The sequence below is a fragment of the Berghia stephanieae genome, chromosome 11, assembly GCF_034508935.2.
Source record: "Berghia stephanieae isolate SIO BIC M18660-M18661 chromosome 11, UCSD_Bste_1.3, whole genome shotgun sequence".
Lineage (NCBI taxonomy): Eukaryota > Metazoa > Mollusca > Gastropoda > Nudibranchia > Aeolidiidae > Berghia > Berghia stephanieae.
In genome coordinates, this window is record NC_088370.1 from 14,319,359 (window position 1) to 14,342,875 (window position 23,517).

The 23,517-nt window shown below is 36.2% G+C and overlaps 1 protein-coding gene across 1 annotated transcript in view; it reads right to left on the reverse strand.

The window, feature by feature from the left end:
* Positions 1-17,277, reverse strand: part of LOC144957240 (uncharacterized) — a 126,930-nt gene extending 109,653 nt beyond the window's left edge. The window contains exons 1-8 of the mRNA XM_078888315.1: positions 17,063-17,277; positions 14,971-15,863; positions 13,447-13,535; positions 10,893-11,052; positions 9,671-9,735; positions 7,364-7,487; positions 1,514-1,603; positions 1,080-1,279 (exon numbers count right to left, since the gene is read on the reverse strand). Of these exons, the coding sequence (XP_078744441.1) occupies positions 1,080-1,279; positions 1,514-1,603; positions 7,364-7,487; positions 9,671-9,735; positions 10,893-11,052; positions 13,447-13,535; positions 14,971-15,853 (1,611 nt within the window). The 5' untranslated portion in view covers positions 15,854-15,863; positions 17,063-17,277. The remainder of the gene's footprint in view (positions 1-1,079; positions 1,280-1,513; positions 1,604-7,363; positions 7,488-9,670; positions 9,736-10,892; positions 11,053-13,446; positions 13,536-14,970; positions 15,864-17,062) is intronic.
* Between the last annotated feature and the right edge of the window lie 6,240 nt (positions 17,278-23,517).

The following is a 23,517-nucleotide window of genomic DNA, read 5'->3' on the forward strand; positions in this document are numbered from 1 at the left end:
ATTATTATTATTATTATTATTATTATTATCACATCTAGGCTATTGCAACGGTCTTTTATCTCACATAAGCCATGATAAAATCTCGTGCCTGTAGGTCATACAGAATAATGCAACTAAATTAGTGACAAGACAAACGAGAATGGCACACTCCCTGTCTATTCTGTATGAGCTGCACTGGCTGCCTGTCAAGGAAAGAATCATTTTTAAAACTGATGTTTTGTTTTAAAAGCCTAAATGATGAAGCACCTGACTACATTTAAAATGCATGTTAGAAATATCTGTACCAAATAGGAATTTACGATCCTCGACTGACGAAACGAAGGTTACACTTAGAAATAATTTTAAATTTTATGGCAGCCATTCCTTTACCCACACTGGGCCCCTTGTGTGGAACGACCTGCCAAGAAGGATAATGAGAAGTGAAATCTATGGATCGATCTTAATCATTGTTAAAGCACTACCTTTTAACCGTTACATTTTCATGATATTTATACAGTATTACATACACTGCTGCTATTGATATCATTGTGGTATACGTTTTATTATATGTCAATTTTGTATATTTCTTTGAGCATCACACAGTGATGAAAATGCACGATATAAATGCCACGTATTATTATTATTATTATTATTATTGTTATTATTATTATTATTATTATTATTATTATTATTATTATTATTATTATTATTATTATTATTATTAAAAGAAACATTTATAAAATGCACACTTCCACTCAAAGGTGCTCAGTGCACTATGAAAAAAAAATGATTTTTAATCACTGACAGTCAATAGTGAATCAATGCAAATTAATTTTCAACGGACTAAAAGGCACAGGAAAACAGTTCTGTTTTCAGATTATTTTTTTAAAATTTCTAATGAAGAGCTAGACCTAGGAAAGAGAGCTAGAGGAAGACAAAGAAAGAATGGCCAAATGTGACTTAAAAAGCAACACAGATTTCATGCGCATCGCAGAGGATTGTGATTCGTGGAGACAGCTGACCGGCAACGTGCTCAAGAGTACAAGCCATGATGAATGATGATGAATGAAGAGCTCAATCATCATTATCTTAAAATTTACCTCCTCAGAAACCGTCTCCAAGATGTTGAAGTTGAGTTTGTCTTCAGGCTGGGAGCCGGGAATGAGAACATTTTGCACTGACGTAAATCTTAGATTTTCTTTCTCTTTTCCTTCTTGGACTCCTCTGATCAGGGGGCTGACATTATAGGGTAAAAGTTTGTCACGTACGATGAGAAGTTTCATGTTGTTAGTTTTGACTTCTGTAAATAAATAAATAAAAGTATACTTATAATAATAATAATAATGAAAATAATAATGATAATAATAATAATAATAATAATAATAATAATAATAATAATAATAATAATAATAATAATAATAATAATAATAATGATGATGATGATGATGATGATGATGATGATGATAATGATGACGACGACGACGACGACGATGATGATGATGATGATGATGATGATGATGATGATGACTCCTACCGTCATTTCCGTTTAAAAAATAGTCTTTTTCTTCTATGATGATGGGATTTCCCGACCACTGTATGGATCCCTTGGGAAGCTGGGTGTTCACTGGAAAGATGAAGGTACCTATTATTGTTATTGTTTTATTTTTTAGGGGTATTATTGTGAGCAATGTTTTGTTTTTCGTTTTTAAGGGTTTTACGGCGCTTGCAACACATCAAGGTCATATCAGCGCCAGTAAAAAGGAAGAATATGGCATAGTAAAAAATTCTAGAATTACAATTAAAGTACAAAAGAAAAGGTGAGACAAAGGGAACTTTGTTCAAATAGGGAACAGATGTAGATTCCAAGAGCACACCGTCAAAGTACTTAGTTTGAGATCACCTAAAAGTCTCCTCCAGACATAAGCATGGGTCCCAACTAAGAGGAATACACTCAAATGTTTACAAATCATATAATATAATATGTAAACTAAACAAAATACAATGCATAACAGAGAGATGATTTACAAGGAAAAAAATATCATCTCCCAAAACTATAACTATACATTCGACTGTTTCCCTCCAGCCAAGGAACTCCTGCCAGGGTCAGGACAAACTAAGTAATCTCATTCCAAGACAACGACAGGAAACAATTGGAAAACGGGTATGGGGGGATAGAAGACACAGCATGTACCTCCCTGCCCACTATGGGAGGTCAGGAACCCCACCCAGACCGTGAGCAATGGAAACTATTAACAACATGGATGGAGAGAGCAGCTAAACTCATCTAGGATTTAAAAGAAACTGTGACGGAATCACACAATTCTTAGCAAGCGTCATTCAGACTTACTACTTAATTACTTATTACAAAAAAAAAAACACATAAAAACTTGAGCATTCATGTAGTGCAATATCAATTAAACATGCTCAAAGTGCTTTGCAAGCAGTTCCTAGCTAACAGAAACACTTAACACGTAGGACAAGACACGACGTCTGTTAGGTGATATTACAATTTTTTTTGACAGAGATAAAGCTATAGAAGGCCAGGTACTCATTTTAAACCTGAGTATTGGGAGAGAATGTGAGTAAAGAGCTTTTTCCAGGGACCCAACTATACTTTGCTCACGGTCAAGACTTTCCAAGATTTTCTACAAGAGAAGACCTACCAATTATCTCTGTCGTCTATCTAGAATTTAGTAATGTATTTATGTCTTAAGTGTTTTTTGTTGTTGGCTGAAGAAGGGTTTTGAGCCTGAAACGTTCCGTGTTTGGTATTCTGTTCTTTTTTTTTAAGCTGTTGTTTTTTTAAAAATTCATTTAACTATGACAAATTACTTTCATAAAATTTTGTACAGAAGAAATTTAATTGATAATCGTAACACGTGTTACGATTTTCCTGTAATAGGCTTCAACAGTCGTGACGTCACTTCCCTCATTATGACGCATAGTAACTTAGTAACTGGTTCTAAGCTATCGGAACAATGGCAGATGCCCTTATGAATTATCTCCAAAAGGCATAAAAGTGTAACCAGAGGAGAAAAACATTATAAATCTGATCCTGTTTTGACTTTTATACATTCTGATCACATGCATGTGAAAAAGTTCTAGCCAGCATGAAGAATAAAAAGTACTGATTTTCTTTTTTTAGAACCAAGCTGCTTGTTGCTGGGCGGATGTGACATCAGACTATTGAATCATATTGGTAAGGAGAGGGTTACGTGAGTTAGTAATTAACCAAGCAGTAAACCTAATACAATGTTTGCCCCCTAACGCAATTCTCACCCAATGTGTCAAAATGATATGTTATGTCAGGATGAACAATTCTAACTGTACAGCTCCGCATCTGGGGAACTCTCTCAATTAATGAACATAATAGTGCGGAGCCCGGGATGGCCGAGGCCATTCGGGCACCAGGTTGGATATCCATTAGTCACATATCGTAGAACTAACAAGTATAAATCAACGTTTGTTCCATCAGCAGTAAAAATGTAGAATATTTCATTTGGTACAGCAAAACCAAGGATTGATGCGTTGACTGATTGACTGATTAATTTATCTAATGTTAAATTAATTGACCAATTGATAATGATCATAATATTTGGTGTTGAGTTGCCAGAAATGTAACGAATTGAAAATGAAATGAATATGTTTATGTTGTGAATATCGCATGCATGAAAGAAAGAGAGGAAGAGAGAGAGAGAGAGAGAGAGAGAGAGAGAGAGAGAGAGAGAGAGAGAGATAGAGAGAGAGAGAGAGAGAGAGAGAGAGAGAGAGAGAGAGAGAGAGAAAATAAGTAGGAGTGAAATATCTGTTCAATGTTATAATTATAATATAACGTTATAACAAGTGTAACTAAATGACAAATTGCCATATTTATGGACAATAAAGATCTATTATTATTATTATTATTATTATTATTATTATTATTATTATTATTATTATTACTATTATCATTATTTTTATTAATTATTATTATTATTATTATTATTATTATTATTATTATTATATTATTATTATTATTATTATTATTATTATTATTATTATTATTTCGGGGGAGCAGCTCAGGTGGCCCGCTTAGGCTCAATACCCGGGATGGTCTCGTGACGGTCAAGCGGGATTTTCACCTTTGCCCTCGATTTGCCTCAAACCCCCTCACTGTGTCAAGGTTGATGACCTGCCTCACGCCTAAATCGCTTCATCAGTGGGGACTTTCCACCTGTTCCAGCATGTACCCGATATGTCGGTTAGAACCCAAAACCGCAGAGCATCTAGTTGAACGTTGTGTTGTGATGAAGCTTCTTGGTGGGTTCGCGACGGTGCACGGGTGAGGTGGGGGGAACTTTGCTGATTGGGTCGACCGTTTGTTTGTTTTTAAGGGTTTTACGGCGCTTGCAACACATTCAGGTTATATCAGCGCCAGTAAAAAGGAATAAAATGGGATAGTAAAAAGTTCTGGAATTACAATTAAAGCACCCAAGAAAAAGTAGGACAAAGGGGAGCTAGGAACAAATAGGGATCAGATGTAGATTCCAAGAGCATACCACCAATGTACTTAGTTTGAGATCACCTATAAGTCTCATCCAGACACAAGCACAAAAATCCAACAAAGAGGAATATCATCTCCCAAAACAATAACTATGCATTTGACTGTTTCCCTCCCAGCCAGGACTTCGAACGGGGCCAGGACAAAACCAAGTAATCTCATTCCAAGACAAAAACAGAAAGCATGTTGGAAAACAGCTATAATAATAATAATAATAATAATAATAATAATAATAATAATAATAATAATAATAATAATAATAATAATAATAATAATAATAGATCTTTATTGTCCATAAATATGGCAATTTGTCACTTAGTTACACTTGTTATAACGTTAAACGATAACTGTAACATTGAACAGATATTTCACTCCTACTTATTCTCTCTTCTCTCTCTCCTCTCTCTCTCTCTCTCTCTCTCTCTCTCTCTCTCTCTCTCTCTCTCTCTCTCTCTCTCTCTCTCTCTCTCTTTCTTTCACACGTGCGATATACACAACATAAACATATTCATTTCGTTTTCAATTTGTTACAATTGTGGCAATTCGACACCAAAAATTATCATCATTATCAATTGGTCAGTTAATCTTACATTAAATAAATTAATCAGTTAATTAGTCAACGAATCAATCCTTGGTTTTTCTGTACCATATGAAATATTCAAAATTGTTATTGCTGATGGAACGAACGTTGATTTATACTTGTTAGTTCTACATTTAATCTGACAAAACCTTCTCCCAGATGGTAAAAGACTAAATTCAAGGTATAAAATATGTTTTTTATTGTTGGTAATTGAGAATGCTTTCCTTTCTATTGCTTTTCCATGAATTCTTTCTACTCCATCAAGAGGATGGTTTATTATTTTTGATGCCCCTTTGATAGATTTTGAAATTTTTGATTTATCTTTAAGTCGGCATCCTCCAAACCATATGGTGCAGCCAAACGCAATTACACTTTTAATCAATGAGTCATAAACTCTTAACATAGTTTTCTTCCTTACTTGAAATGTTCTCAATTTCCTTAGGATGTATAATCTTTGGGCAACTTTCTTAGATATTATATTAATACGTTGAGAGAAATTGAGGGAACTATCAATGGTTATTCCTAAATATTTAAAATAGTCAACTATCTCAACATCATCTTTACCGATCGCCACACACTTTAAGTCGTTTTTATTTTTTACACCAAACACCTGTTCTTTCGTTTTTTCAACATTTAATTCAAGCTGATTTTGTTTACACCAATTGGTGAATATATTTATTTGTTTGAAATAATTCTTTTTGGTAACTTTATCTTTTAATAAGCCAAGAATAGCAGTATCATCTGCATATTTCACTATAAAACAATTTTCAAAGGATGGTCTGCAGTCGTTGGTGTATAAGATGTACAGGATTGGGGAACTCACGCAGCCTTGGGGACATCCGTTCGACAACGTTCTTTTGTTGGAGATATGTTCACCCAATTTTACACATTGCGGTCTATGGGTCAGAAACTCTTTATACCATGTAATAAGGTAGTTTGGAATATCCATGTTGCACAACTTTTGAAGCAAAATATCTCTGACGAAAAGTCGACAAACAGGATTCTGGCGTAATTTGGGGAGGGGGGGGGGGTTGCTGATTGAGTCGACCGTCATAATATAAAAGTGTGAGCACCATAAGAAGCTCTGCTCTCAGTTATAGAACAAATTCTGCTCCTAGTGTTCTAACATTTAAGAAACATCTTAAGACAGAGCAATTCATGTTTAAATTTTCTTTTGCTGTTGTTTTGTTTTTTTAATATACATATGTGTAGGCCTATGTGTGTGTTTGTGTGTGTGTGTGTGTGTGTATTTGGGTGAGTGGGTGGTTGTGCCTTTGAGTTAATAGTAAAAATTTGCCAAGCACTTTTAAGCAGATCCTTAGGCGCTTTAGAAACATGTTGTTATTATTATCATTATTATTATCATCATCATAATCATCATCATCATCATCATCATCATCATCATCATCATTATTATTATTATTATTATTATTATTATTATTATTATTATTATTAATAATATCATTATTAATAATTATCATTATTATTATTATTATTATTAATATCATTATTATTATTATTATTATTATTATTATTATTATTATTATTATTATTAATTATCATTATCATCATCATCATCATCATCATCATCATCATCATCATCATCATCATCATCATCATCATCATCATCATCATCATCATCATCATCATTATTATTATTATTATTATTATTATTATTATTATTATTATTATTATTAATATTATTATTATTATTATTTTTATCATCATTATTAACAGGACTCCAAATTTAAAATGATAAGAAATACTAAATTTCGAATTTTTTACAATGTAATAAACGGTGTTTGTTCTTTATCATGATGACAAGAAATAAACTCCCTAAGTTTCATATTTGGGGCTATACAGTCTATTTCCAGCTCCCATTTTATACATAGTACTTAATTTACACTATGTCATTATTCTTACAGCCTACAATATTATTACACTATATATACCTATTACCAAATTTTACTTTACCACATTATATTTACGTATATTATGTTTAGGTATGTATCATTGTCGGCATTTTATACGTCTGTACAAAAATTTCCTTTTGGATGAATAAAGTACATTTATTATTATTATTATATATTATTATTATTATTATATTATTATTATTATTATTATTATTATTATTATCATTATTATTATTATTATTATTATTATTATTATTATTATTATTATTATTATTATTATTATTATTATTATTATTATTATTATTATTATTATTATTACTGTTTTGAGACGGCAGGTCACAAATATCTCACCAATGGAATTGGGTATAATGGCGGCATCACAAGCCATGCACACAAAGTTGACGAGTTTTGGACAATTCATGAAGAGGGCGTGAAATCCTCGCTCTGTTACTTTTACACACCCGTTGATTTCCACCTGAAATATGAGATAAGATAAGATAATGACTTACATAGTGCCGCTATGTGATTCAGCAATGTAACACTCACCCTCAGATTGGAAGGTCCTGGGTTCGAGTCCCACCTTGAGCGATGCATAGTTGGGTCCTTGGCAAAAGGCTCTTTACTCACATTCTCTCACCAAACTCAGGTGTAAAATGATTACCTTGACTAAAATAGTACTATCACCTAACAGGCACCATGTCTTGCCCCTTCCTGTTAAGTGTTGCTGTTGGCTTAGGGACCCTTTATTAAGCGCTTTGAGCATTTTTAGTAGATATTGTGCTATATAAATGCTCAGTACTTTTTTTATTACATAACCTGCTTCAATGGAACCAAGGTTATTATATCAAATGCCAAACAATGAACAATTGCATCAAACAGTTACTCTGTTTAAATGATGTTTTTGTTCGGCTATGTGGTCTAGTGGTATGACACTAGCTTTTGGATCGAAAGGTCCTGGGTTTGAGCATCACTCAGCGCATAGTTGAGTCCTTGGAAAAGGCTCTTTACTCACATTCTCTCACCGTACTCAGGTGTAAAACGAGTACCTGGCCGTTAACAGCATTGTCATTGTCGGAAAAAGAAAAATTGTAATATCAGCTACAAACAAGCGTCATGTCTTGTTCTACATGCTACGCGTTGCTGTCGGTGAGGGACCTTTTCAAAGCGTTTTGATCACATTAAGTGGGTTTTGCGCTATATAAAGCTCAATTTTGAAGGGGGGGGGGAGGGGGGGTTAAATTATTTTTTAATTTAAACTAACAATGACGATTGTTTGTTTGTTTTTGTTTTTAAGGGTTTTACGGCGCTTGCAACACATTAAGGTCATATCAGCACCAGTAAAAAGGAAGAATATGGGATAGTAAAAAGTTCTAGAATTACAATTAAAGCACCCAAGAAAAGGTAAGACAAAGGGGAATTGGTTCAAATAGGAAACAGATGTAGATTCCAAGAGCACACTATCAAAGTACTTAGTTTGAGATCACCTAAAAGTCTCATCCAGACACAAGCACAGGTCCCAACTAAGAGGAATACACTCAAATGTTCACCAATCATATAATATAATATGTAAACTAAACATAATACAATGCATAACAGAGAGATGATTTACAAGGAAAAAAAATCATCTCCCAAAACTATAACTATACATTCGACTGTTTCCCTCCCAGCCAAGGATCAGGACAAAACTAAGTAATCTCATTCCAAGATAATGACAGGTAACAATTGGAAACAACAATGACGATTCACACTGTGTTAAATCGGGACTTCAAACACGTTAGACAAACCCTCTTTTGTCTATAAGATCTATGGCATATCAGACCAGTAAAAATCGCATTTCGAACATGAAAAATTATTTCACACAGTGGAAAGAAGAGGCACTTGAGGTTTGTTTTTAATGGTTTTATGGCGTTTGCAACACATTTAGGTCAAATCAGCACCAGTGAAAAGGAAGGAAATTGGATAGCAAAAACATTCTAGATGTACAATTAAAAGGACTTGAGGAAAAAGTAAGAGAAAGGGGAATTGTCCAAATAGGGAACAGATGTAGATTCCAAGAGCACACCATTAATGTACTTGGTTTGTGATCACCTAAATTCTCACACAGACACCAGCACAAGTCCCCACTAAAAGGAATACACTAAAATGTTTACAAATCATATGTTAAATATGTTAAAAATAACAGTACATAACAGAGAGATGAATGACAAGGGAAAAAATATCATCTCCCAAAACAATAACTATACATTTGACTGTCTCCTTCCCAGCCAAGGAATCCGGCCAGGGTCAGGTCAAAACCAAGTAATCTCATTCCAAGACAAAGACAGAAAGCACGTTGGAAAACAGAGATCGGGGGATAGAAGACACAGTAAGCGCCTCCCTGCCCACTATGGGAGGTCAGGAACCCCACCCAGTCTTTTTGGCTTCACCCGAGTATGTACTTGAATAGATAGTATGCGCTTGGCTAAGAAGCTCATAACATTGCCATCCGGAAGTATAACGGACCAACACACAAAACTGTGTGTATCCATGAACGTTTATAGTCAGGTTAATACAGTTCAGTGAGCATTACTCATAAACGCGGATGTCAAAAAACAATAACAAAGACCTGAGTGACGTCATCTTCGAACTATCTTTACAGCGAGTATTGTATTTCTTTACCATTTGAATTTGAGGGAACAATTCCGACAGCCAGATGATGCCCTGGTCAGTGATGTTTGGGCAACCTTGTGAAATAGAAAAGAAAAAGAGACACATCTTAATCATCGTTGTTACCATTATCGATATCATCCTCATTGAGATAATGTTCAACAACATAGTTTCATCATCATCATCATCATCATCGCCATCATCATAATGATCCTTCTCAGCAATATCTTCATCTTCATCATTATCATCATCATCATCATCATCATCATCATCATCATCATCATCATCATCATCATCATCATCATCATCATCATCATCATCAGTGGCAGCAGCAGCAGCAGCAGCAAGATCATCTTCATCCTCATCATCAGAATGATTCTCATTATCATCATCGTCGTCATCAAGTTTATGATCCTCCTCATCATCATCATCATTGTTATCATCGTTAAATAACACAGCAATCATTATCATAAACATTAATTTATGAGACGTTAACACACATTGTGGAGAACATTTTTAATCTTTAAATTCAAAAACCTTTAATTTCTTAATTCGCATGAATTTTACTTAAAACACAAAACAGTTGGATCCTGATGAAGCCAACACCACTAGGCTGGAAAGATTGGCTGATTTTAAGCAAAACTGACTTTATCCATTATAAATGTGCAGCTATGTGGACTTGTGATATGACACTCGCTTTCAGATTGGAAAGTCTTGGGGTCGAGCCTCGCTCGGCGCATAGTTGAATTTTTGAAAAAGGCGTTTTACTCACATTCTCTCACCATACTCAGGTGTACAATGAGTACCTGGCAATTAACAGCGTTGTCTCTGTCCGAAAAATTGTAATATCGCCCATGAGGTGTCATGTCTCGTCCTACATGTTACGTGTTGCTGTTGGCCAGGGACCCCTTGTAATGCGCTTTGAGCATGTTTAGTGGATATTGCGCTATATAAAAGCTCAATTATTTTTTTTAATGGAAAACAAACTGAAATAAAGAACAAAAAATTTGGGGCTAAGATGTACTTTGTGATAGACTAGCATCCTACATCCAAAAGGTAGCAAGCAATTTCAGGCTACAGAAACCAGGATAAACTCCCAACTCTGAATAATGTAAATACTTTCCTCTTCACAAAACACAAATTCTTACAATTCTGGTCATAAATTCAAGTTCCACCATAAAAACAATCCTAACATAACACCATTATGTGGAGGTGGGTCACATTTTTGTCTGACCTGCAACGAAAATTTTCTTCATCTTAGGAAATTTGTGACCCTTCATCTGTCCTTTGGGTCGTCCAAGCAGAAGGGCAAAGGTCACGTCTGTTAACTGGTCAAGGCCGTTCAAGTTCATGGAGGTCAAGTCAGCTGTTACATTCTTGTATATAACAGTTTGCTGGATAAAGACAAGGAATAGAGATAGGGGATAGCGTTGAGGCATAAACTGTAAAGGTTTGATTTAAAAATAATTGAGACTTACCTACCTTGGAAGGTGAAATTTGATTGTAATTCTCATTGTCACTCCATAATATTATATGATTCTTTCATTTCTTTGTATTTATGAAACGAGTTAATTTTATTGTGCCCAATAACACAAGGAGCTTGGAAATATGTGTTTAAAACACAAATAAAATGTGCGAAAATATATATATTCTGCAATCGTTGAATAAAATTATCATTTAACGCGTTCAAAGCATTATTCAATGATTACATATTAACTAAGAAATGATAGGGTTTTCCAATGGGAGGGCTGGAATAAGTATTATACACGCTAAATTTAGCAATGATTTCACGCAGTTTTCCATCCTCAATAGTAAAAACAACAACACCAGTCAGACAATAGAAGCAATCTCAGAATTCAGCACATGGGTTGATTAATTCATGGGTCTAGAAGTTCACTAAGTATTTCACTCAATCTCTAAATATGAAAATGGGGCAGCGTGACTCAGTGGTACGGTCTTTGCTTCGTACCCGAAAGGTACCGAGTTCGATCACCCGCCGCTGCGCTGTGTGGCCTTGAGAAAGTCACCTCGCCCTAGCTCACTCCGCTGAATAAAGGGAATTTAATTTTAATTTAATTTAAACATCACAATTACAATTGTAATACAAATTTGTAATCCTATGAAAGAATTTTCGTAAAAAAAAAAAACAAAAAAAAAAATTCCCTTTGCTCATCCCATTGGGGAAATTTGTCTCTAGGGTCTATTCCAAGGGCAGACTGGAATAACCCAGGCATTAGCTGTGGTGCAGCACCACAAATTGAACTAGGGCGAGGTGACTTGCTCAAGGCCACTTAGCTCTTCGATGGCAGACTTCATTGAGGAGGAAAACTGGAGAGAAATGTGGAACAGGGAAACACCAAGAGGAGGAAACATCATTAAAGATCCAACCAAAAGAGTGCCTGCATTCAATAACAACAGGAAATACTGGACTTCCTCAAATCGCCTCTTAACTGGACATGGCAGAACTGCATCAAATATGTGCAGATGGAAACTTCGAAACAGTGATACCTGCCAGAAATGTCAGGCAGCCCCAGAGACCAGAGATCACATCGTCCTCCACTGCCCAGTCACTAAACTTGAAGGTGGCTACGAAACCGTCCTTAGGGCGGAGGAAGACTTTAGAAGCTGGGTTGACGAAATAAATTTGGAGGTGTAGCCATACGCTACTACTACTACTACTAGCTCTTCGAACTCAGCACATTTCGGGTAGGAAGCAAAGACCGCACACCGCTTTACAGCCTTAGATAAAGATGGCTTTAATTCTATCTAAAAGAGTTAGCATCCATCGCCACGAGAGTTTCACGGCACAAGTGATTGGCTTGAGTCATATCCAGCCGTCTTCTGTGAATCTAATTTGCATATAGATAGAATGAAGTTGACGTCATTCAAGTCTTTGTTAATGTTTTTTGATATCCATGTTTATGAGTAATTCTCACTAAACTGTATTAACCAGACTATAAACGTTCAAGGTTACACATAGTTTTATGTGTTGATCCGTTGTACTTCCAGATGGCAATGTTGTGAGTTTCTAAGTACATATTATCTATAGGAGTGGCCACAGAATTAGGGTAAATCGCTTGTCTCGATTCATAATTAGTAAGGAGTATTCAGAATGTCAGAGACTTAATGTGGTCTTGTGGTATGACATTTGCCTTCAGACAAGTAGGTCCCTGGTTCGAATCCTGCTTTCAGCAGCTCAAAATAGAGTCACTTAGAAAAAGGCTCTTAGTCACTTTGTTTATCGCAATCAAGTGTGAAATGAGTACCTCATCGGTAAATGTGTTGTCTCTGTTGAACAAAGAATTACAGATTGTATAAAAGCTCAAGGTTATTATTTGTTTTAAATGTTTCTGAAGTGCTAAAACAAACATACCAACAAAGGAAACTAATGCCCTTAATAGTGGATCGACAACTATCCTTTTTCGGACACATAGTAAGGAAAGATAAGAATGAATACCTGGCAAGTTGTGGAAAAATACCTGGTAAACGCGCCCGGGGGAGACAAAGAAAAACACTCATAGACCAACTGAAGGGCTTCACCAACCTAACAATCCAAGAGCTGTTTGAAAAAGCAAGAGACAGGGAGGAATGGAGAGTGATAATTCATGCAGTATCCGAAGCCTGGACCAGGCATGGAACCTAGAAGAAGAAGTTTGTCTGTATTTTTCGGGGAGATTTTTTTTTTTTTTTTCATTATTATTATTATCAGTTCATTAGCACTTCTGAGGCAACAGTGATAAAGATTGTAACAGTAATAGATGAGTAAATATCTTTTTAAAATCTCTTACCATTACAAGATGTAAAGGAACAAATTCAGGTAGTTCCAAATTCAGCCGATCAAACTCTTCATCAAACAGTTCTTTACGTCCAAGAGATACTGGTGAAAAATCAGATTTAATAATCATTTGTTTGTTTGTTTTTAAAGGTTCTACGGCGCTTCCAACACATTAAGGTAATCTCAGCACCAGTAAAAAGGAAGAAAATGGGATAGTAAAAAGTTCTAGAATTACAATTAAATCACCCAAGAAAAGGTAAGACAAAGGGGAATTGGTTAGAATAGGAAACAGATGTAACTTTTCAAGAGCACACTATCAAAGTCCTTAGTTTGAGATCACCTAAAAGTCTCATCCAAACACAAGCACAGGTGGTCGAGTGGTTAAGGCATTGCACTGTGACCTGGATGGTCCCGAGTTTGAGCCCTACTTCAGGCACTTTCGTTTTTTTTTCCTTGAGCAAGATAATTAACCCCCGATTTGCTCACTCGGACAACATGGGTGATTCCTGTTGACATCAGACATCTTGTTTGATGAATTATCTATATTCTTCGTGGAATGCTTAGGTGACGATATCTTATGAAGTCGTGGCGGAAGGGCATAATTTGATTAAAGAAAACCAGCAAAATCTGTTACCAGCACAAAATTCATCAGTAATAAAGGTTGAATTTTCAATAATACTAAAATTAGATGCTGTTACACATCCCCTGGCAACAACACGGCTGTGCTGAGAGGTCATCAAGGTTTTATTGTGGCGTGTAGGAGATCTTTCTGCTGTTGTTGACAGCCACAATTAAGAATTAGCGATTGACTTTAGCTATCATGGCCATTAAATTGAGTGATACCCTTTACAACTTTAAGGAATTTTTTTCTCTCTTAACTCTTTGGTAATGCATGAGAAGAAAATATTTGTTACAGTGAATGACATAATCAGTCAAATGGTGAAAAGCTTTGAACTGAGATATTGCCAAGTTTAGTTAGAAGGTCAATTTTTATCAAAAATGAGTTCTTGTCATAAATGATTAAATCAACCCTTTTTGTACCTCTCCCGGACATATCAAAGCTTAATTTCACTTCTAAATATTTAATACAGCTAGTCAAGTTGAAAAAGTATGCAATTTGAGAAAAGTTGCTGGATACCTTTCCCATACATCTACCATAACTTCATGAAAAATCACCCGATTTATTTCAATTAAAGATTAAAATGCTCTGAGGAGCTTATTTTTTTTCAGAAAATGCAAAAAAATGCAAATCCAAAATTTTCACCTTCCAACTGATTATGTCATGCACTGATACATTTCTAACACAGCGACAAACTAACTGTGAAATCAAAATCCGTAATATTTCTCCCATTTCTGTAAATTTGTCACCAAAATTTCAGAATAACAACAGACGATTCTTAAAAGTAGGCAGGTATTAATCAGGTAAATATAAAAAAGAAAGAGAGAAAATAAGGTTTTTAAATTAATATTTTTTTTTTTCTGTTTAGTCATTCTAGGTTTAACAAGTATTTACTGTAAACCCTTGTTTATTTTTTACCTTCATTTTGTGTGTCTCTAATGGTCACCTTCTTCAACTGTCTTTTTCTATTCAGCAGATCCACAGTTGTAAAACGCTGTGTTTTCATAACATCAGCTTTGTCGTATAATAATCCTTTCAGCAATGGGGATGTTCCTTTGTTAGAGTCTGTTCCTTCACCTCCGCCATTAGGAAGTGGTGGTGGGGGAGGAGCTGGAGGAACTTGTGGTAGCTCTTTAGTTTTACCTTTTGTCTTCTTCTCCCTTTTCTTCAAAATGGACTGAGGCTGATTCTTTGAGGCATTTCCATGCACTTTTGAATTACCAGATGTTGCCTTTGAATCACCGGTTGTCTTCCTCGAATTGCTATCGACGGTGTCAATTTCTATGTCAGCGAATGGAAAGAGAGATGGAGAAGCCGGCTCGTATTCAGGCAGGTGTACATCTTGGTGTTTTTCAGGTGTGTTTGATTCAGTAGGTGTTAATTCTGGGGCTGGGATTTCACTAACATTAGATGAAAAACTTACACCTTTCTTCGCCTCTACTGTTGAGTCAGAAGTTTGCAATTCTGGTTTAGCAGCCATGATTTTAGTACCATTGTCCTTAGAATCATTCTGTGAAGGAATACTTGCATTGGGTTGTGTGACAGAATCAGAAATATCGGTTTTACTACTAGCTCTGTTGTCCTTGTTATGCGTTGATGAGGATGTTCGGGTTGAAGATGGTGGAGTTGGTGGTCTAGGTGATGAGGCAGGTATTTTTGTTGACTCTGGTGATCTCAACTTTTCCCTATTATCTGATGAATTGGTATTTGCAGTAGCACTAGCAGCAGAACTAGTGGAACCCGTCTCAGAATCTGGCCTTGATTCAGACTCTTCTGGTTTATTCCGTCTTCTCTTATACATCGTGCTGGATCTGAAGGAGACACCCAAAAAATTTTTTTTTTTAATCAAGAGCATATAAAAAATAAATAAATTTGGAATATTACCTAACAGACGACATGTATTATCCTACATAATAAGTATTGTTGTTGGCTTGGGACTCCTTGTAAAGTGTTTTGAGCACGTTTCATGGATACTGTACTATAGAAATGCTCAAAAGTTTTAAGGTCTTTTTTAAAAAATGAGACTTTAAAAGAGGCACATTTAATATTGAGCATGTGATATTGTTCTTATGCAAAATTATTAGGTTCATTAATTCACCACCTCAGTTTTGGTCCACTGCTAAATGTTAACAAAGTAAAATATAAACTTCTTTCATAGACATTAGGCTCATAGAGCTGGATTTTATCCCGGTTTGTATGAAAGAGAGTCTCATTAAACGGGGAAGATGGCAATGGTTGGGCCATATCTGTCGCAGACCTGATGAAACACTGATAAAGAAGGCTCTGCGATGGACACCCCAAGGGAAGAGGAAGCGAGGCCACCCCAAGGAGACTTGGAGACGTACCGTAGAGAGGGACCTAATGCAAAGAGGTCTGACCCTTGAGATGGCCCCAAGAACAGCTGCTGACAGGACCAGGTGGAAATCGCCTTAAGTGCCAGCAGGCCCGGAGAGGATTGAGTGAGTGAGTATTGTATGAAACGGACAATAACAATTTCTTTCTACCTTTCGGATAGGACGTTAGTTTATCGCGAAGTACATTCCACCAGATCTAACAGACCCAACCGCCCAATCACTGTTGGGTGGACAGGGTGTTGGAATAAAATCAAAACATCACCTCGCATCAATCTCAGTCCTGTTGTGAAGCAGGTGATCTGTGCATCAATAGGTATTTAAAAACTGTAAATTCAATTTTGATAGAGTACCTATCTGATTTGGAGATTTTTATATAGAGCAATATCCATTAAAGTGCTCAAAGCGCTTTACAACAAGGGGTCCCTGGCCAATAGCAACATTTAACATTTAGGACGGAACATGACGGACGACTGTTGAGCGATATTACAGTTTTATTTTTTCGGACAGGGACAATAACTGGCAGCCCTGACACCATCCCTCTCTTATTTCTTTCTATTTCGTCAAAATGTAAATCCCAGTTAGCATACATAAGTTTGATTTTCTTGTATAAACTGGGAGAAGGATTTAAGTTTTCGCACCACTCTTCTTATTCTTACCCTTCTTAGATTTTTATTTTACGCGATTTTACTACTCGTTTGGAGAATGAGTTTTGCCATATTTATTAATGTCCAAAAATGGCAATCAAAATTAATGAAGCTGTGAGTAAAAGTTCACATAAATTTTAGTTCCAAAAATATCGGCAATCTATAAATAAGTGCAAAGGGGTTGTAAGTAGAAGGAAACTTGCAGCGCCTCGAATCATAGAGCCAAAGGCATGCTAGTCTCGTAGTCAAGAAAAGAGAAATAATGTTTGCCAAAAATGGACATATCACAAGACATTTCTGACTTTACGACATTCAAATAAGTGTTGTCGTAAAATGAATAATTCGTGTATTTATTATTATGCAATACAATGCCTAATAAGAGTTAAATTAGACCAATAGTATGGACTTTGGTGTCCATGTATTAGTAAGTTATAAAGTACAGGATATCAATTATAAACAAATACAATATATTACCCATTGAATTCAAACTTAAGATAATTTAATACCTTATCATCACCACTTAAAAAGTTGTCATTTCTCGCAGTTCTTGACATCTTGAAGAAGCTTGGGAGAGTGCAAAATATCTACGGTCCTGAAAATTAAAGATTTATTTATTTATTTATTTATTCATTTATGAATTTGATTATTAATTATTTATTGGAAACTTATTTACCTTTTTCTTCTTTATGACGGGTTATATTATTTAAATGCCATTGATATGAAGAATATAAAGAATCGTGATGATGATGATGATGATGAAGAAATAGAAGAAGAAGAAGAAGAAGAAGAAGAAGAAGAAGAAGAAGAAGAAGAAGAAGAAGAAGAAGAAGAAGAAGAAGAAGAAGAAGAAGAAGAAGAAGAAGAAGAAGAAGAAGAAGGAAGAGAGAAGAAGAAGAAGAGAGAAGAAGGAAGAGAAGAGAAGAAGAAGAAGAAGAAGAAGAAGAAGAAGAAGAAGAAGAAGCAGAAGAAGATGATGATGATGATGATGATGATGATGATGATGATGATGATAATAATGATGATGATGATGATGATGATGATGATGATGATGATGATGATGATGATGATGATAATAATCCTCTCTTTAGGCGTGCTGAGAAACTACGGAAGTCCTTCCATCTCGATCTTGTAAATAGGAATGTGGTGGTGGTGTTACCTGGCCATTTGAGTTTGAGCAACAAAGTGTGGACAAACAATGTTCATTGTCTCAGGTCTGTATCTGCATCTGTGAAGCACTGGTAAACCTCTTTGTGGAGCATCACACGTAGGTCGTGTGGTGTGACAGTTGGCCCAGACCGGCAAAGCACCTCGTATTCCACAAAGATAAGCATTGCAAAGAAAAAAAAAAAAATAAGGGGAGGCCTTCCGAAAAGTCCTACATCCCCAGTATTTTTGTTTTTTGTAATGTTCTAGTAGGGGGTTTCGGAGGGGGGGGGGGAACTTTTTTTTTTAAGTGTCCCCCCTCCGAAACCCCCTACAAGAACAAGAATGCTGGGGATGTAGGAGCTTTCGGAAGGCCTCCCAAAATAAGCAAATACAGTGGATTTGTTAGGTGCCCAATGATGTAAAAACTAAACAATAAAAATATGTAAATACGTCCATTAATATTATAGCTCACTCGCTCACTCAATCTCATGACCAGTTGATCATGGGGGGGGGGGGGGGGGGGGGGGGGGGGGGAGGGGTGCAGAATTCACAACCATACGCCATTCGTCAGTCTCCGTCCTTTTCCAGAAGGCTATTGTTGAGATTCAGGCCTGCCCAGTCTTTGATGTTGTCTTGCCATAGTTTTCTGAATATAAATCAACAGAATAAATCAGACTTACTATAATATGATTTATTGTCAATTATAAGTGGCACTGGTTGTTTCACGTAAGTTATCATGCGTCAAGTCTGTTTCCTTGACCTTAAGATTTACACGCACTCTTTCTCAACACAGTTGGTGATTTGAAAAAACATAAACTGGGTTGATGCTATGCGTTTAGGTAAAATACTCACAACATCCGCCATCCAATATTGATTATAGATAGAATGCGCTTGGCCAAGGAGTTCACAACATTGCCATCCGGAAGTATAACGGACCAACACACAAACTCTGTGTAACCATGAACTTTTATAGTCTGGTTAATACAGTTTAGTGAGAACAACTCACAAACGCGGATGGCAAAAACAATAACAAAGGCCTGAGTGACGTCATCTGCATACTATCTATAGCCAGCTATCTTTATGAGTAGTCCTCACTATATTATTGTTTGTATTAATCAGACTAAAGGTCTAGGGTTATAGATAGAATGCGCTTGGCCAAGGAGTTCACAACATTGCCATCCTGAAGTATAACGGACCAACATACAAACTATGTGTAACCATGAACTGTTATAGTCTGGTTAATACAGTTTAGTGAGAACAACTCACAAACGCGGATGGCAAAAACAATAACAAAGGCCTGAGTGACGTCATCTGCATACTATGTATAGCCAGCTATCTTTATGAGTAGTTCTCACTATATTATTGTTTGTATTAATCAGACTAAAGGTCAAGGGTTATACATTGTTCTGTGTGTTGGTACGTTATGTTCGGCTTGTGGATTTTATGAGGGTTTTGTTTTTGATTTTGTTTTGTTTTTGTTGTTGTTGTTTTTATTTTGTTTTGTTTTTTGTTTTTTTTTTGTTTTGCAGTGTGCGCTTGACTAAGAAACTCACAACATTGCCATCCGGAAATATAGATAGAATGAAGTTGACAAAAACTCACTAAACTGTATTATCCAGAGGTCATTGGTCACATTGCAAAGCATGCTCAAAATGACCCACATAGTGAAAAGTGTTCACAACTTTTTAAATATCTAACATCACGATTGGTCATTTGATTCAGCTTGACACATGGGTATGTTTATAACATTTATAAACAAAGCAGTGTGTTTACATTTGTTAAGAAATATCCAATCGTTGGACATCAACAAGTCATGTGATTGATTGATGACTCGGTTGGACGAAAACATGAATATAGATCTCTCCCACTGGATTCATAGTTTGGCTCTCTGACACACCGTGATATTTCTATTATCTATTTTCATCTGGCATTTCTCTGATAACAGCGCTGTATCTTTAGATAGAAATGTTGAAATAGAACTTCACTGACGTCATGTTTCGTCTTACATGCTAAGTGTTATTGCTGGATTGGGACACGTGTAAAAAGTTTTGAGCACGCTGTGTGAAAATAACAGCTCAATTACAAACTGACCTGCTGTCAACAAAGCAGTGATTGGGTTGCTGGGTTTGTTAGATCTTGCGGAAAGTAATTTGCGATAGACTTGCGTCCTATCCAAAGGGTCGCTGGCAGTCTACTTATAGATGTCACTTGTCTCAAGCAATAGCTGTTGTCTGTTTCACGCAAAAGAAACCGGGATAAACTCCGGCTCTCTGGGCCCAATCGATGACTACTTTTTAAAAAATGTTAGTCTTTTTTTATAAACTGATTTTTTCAAAAAGTAAATCCTCTTAGATTTACACATTTTATCAAAACGAAAGTTGAGCGAAACGCCCTCTAAGCGCCTGGGAAGACAATCCCACTTCCTCGTATTTATAAAAGACGTCATAGGGTCCCCCTTTTAAGCCCTTTTATTTGTGTTCCGTTTTCTATTTGATTTCAGAAGCAAGGGGAGTTAAGTCTGCTATTATTGTCAATACAAGTATGTATGACCTAAGCGACAAGCACAAAGCAGAGTATTATTACTTTTAATACCCAGATCATTGGGTATTCAAGTTTATTTAACGTTTGTGTAAAAGGATCAAGCTATGAATGAATAAATGAAGGTTCATTCGCTTTGGTTCATTTTTTTAAAAGGCCTGGAGTCCTAAAAGGCAAATAAAGGAATGTAATTCATTTCGGTTTATTTTTAAAGGTCTGAAGTAAAAAAAAAAAACCCAGACCAATGAGACAATATGCAATATTCTCAACCTGCGCACGGAATAGGATTCAATAGTCTTACGTCACGTCCGCCCAGCAACCAACAGCTTGGTTCTAAACAAAGAAAATCGGTACTTTTTATTCTTCATGCTGGCTAGAAATTTTTCACATGTCATGTGATCAGAATGTTTACAAGTCAAAACATGATCAGATTTATAAGGTTTTTCTCCTCTGGATACACTTTTATGCGTCATTGCGAGGGAAGTGACATCACGAATGTTGAAGCTATTGGGAACAAAAGTATGATGTTAAAGAACTGGTTCAAATTTCTTTGGAAGTGTAAAACCACTCTTCCGAAGGACAGTATGTATGACTTGTATAAATGATCTTCTGGTGCGGCTATGTGGTCTAGTGGTATGACACTCGCTTTCGGATCGGAAGGTCCTGGGTTCGAGCCTCGCGTTCGGCGCATAGTTGAGTCCTTGGAAAAGACTCTTTACTCACATTCTCTCACCGTACTCAGGTGTAAAATGAGTACCTGGCCGTTAACAGCGTTGTCTTTGTCCGAAAAATTGTAATATCGCCTAACAGGCGTCATGTCTCGTTCTAAATGTTACGTGTTGCTGTTGGCCAGGGACCCCTTGTAAAGCGCTTTGAGCACGTTTAGTGGATATTGCGCTATATAAAAGCTCAAGTTTTTTGAGTTGTTTTTTTTTTTTTTTTTTTTTGGTTTAAGAGTTATAGCATTTATTTTCTAGTCCTGTAATACTAAGAATCTGCCTATACATCCTGCTACTGAAAAAAAATAGTTATGCCACTTTATCATTCATTATCAGTCCACCGAAGGACTGGTTACATGCACACTTCCAATGATGTTGGAACATGAAGAGTAGAATGTGTGACGTCATGACTTCTCTGCCCTATAGGGAATGAGATTAGCGGAAGAGTAGCGTCCCTTGATTGGACCTCACCTTACAGAGAGAACGTCAACGTGGTTTTGAACATGCGTCTCTCTCGTTCTCGCTTTCGGTGAAGTCTCTCATGCCGCTTTCATCGGAAGCGAGGACGAGAGACGCATGCGCAAAACCCAATGGCGTTCTCTCTAATAACTTCTCCGCCGGTGACGTCCAATCAAGGGACGCTACTCTTCCGCTAATCTCATTCCCTATTATTGAAAACATCAAAGACTAGGATATTGAACTACTTTGGCCACACTAAACAGCTCACCATTTGTAAATTCGTGGCCGAAGGAAAAGAAGAGGGCAAGAAGCTAAACTCCCGTCCTCATGATCTTGTCAAGAGGACACCAAGAAAGAACTGCACATGAAAAATGCAACAGACTGTACAAGACCAGGAGACTAAATTACTTAGGCCACACCAAATCGCATAACACCATCTGTAAACCCTTGGCCGAAGGGAAAGAAGAGGGCAAGAAGCCAAATTCCCGTCCCGAAAGATCATGTCAAGACAATATCAAGAAAGGACTACAAGTGAAAAATGCAATAGACTGGTACAAGATCATGAGATTGAATGAAATACTTTGGCCTCACTAAACGGCATACCAATATCTGCTGTAGTATCATGGCCGAAGGAAAACTAGAAGGCAGGAGGCCAAGAGGTCAACAACAAGCAACAACAACACACAACAAACCAAACTCATGTAACACACAATCCTGACGATGGCCGGAAGGCCTGAAACATCGATGTAGACTGACTCCAACATCGTGGTAAATATTACAATTATGATTCGCTCCAGTGTTACATGTCGAGCACTATTCGTACCATATTTGTATCCAACACGATTCAAATATATATATATATATATATATATATATATATATATATATATATATATATATATATCGATATATCTATCTATCTATCTATCTATCTATCTATCTATCTATCTATCTATCTATCTATCTATCTATCTATCTATCTATCTATCTATCTATCTATCTATCTATCTATCTATCCATCCCATCACTATCTATCTATCTATCTATCTATCTATCTATCTATTATCTATCTATCTATCTATATCTATCATCTCTCTCTCTATATATATACACACACACACACACACACACACATATATATATATATATATATATATATATATATATATTTATAAACACATATGCATGTGTGTACGCGTGCGTGTGTGTGTTTATGTATGTGTATCTGTATAAAGTCTTTTCACAGCGTTGTCGCCTATTCATTTCATAATCTGTTTACTTAACTGATCATTCATTATCGATCGATTATTGAAAAACCGTTTAACGGATTTCCGATCACACAAAGGCTTCCATTCATTGACTACCACCTCTAAGTACGGTGGGAAACCATTCATATAACCAGTTAACTGTCGTACTCTAGGAAAAACACGTATTTCAAAATTTGGCCAGTAAACTCATCCTTCAAAATATCGGTCGATTTAAATGACACCCATCTTTGCAAGAACTCTCAAATCTGAGACTTCGCGAAGTCTTCCTTAAGTCCCAGGTTTGAGAGTTTTTGCAAAAATGAAGGTTATTTAAATCGATCGATATTTGAAGGACGAG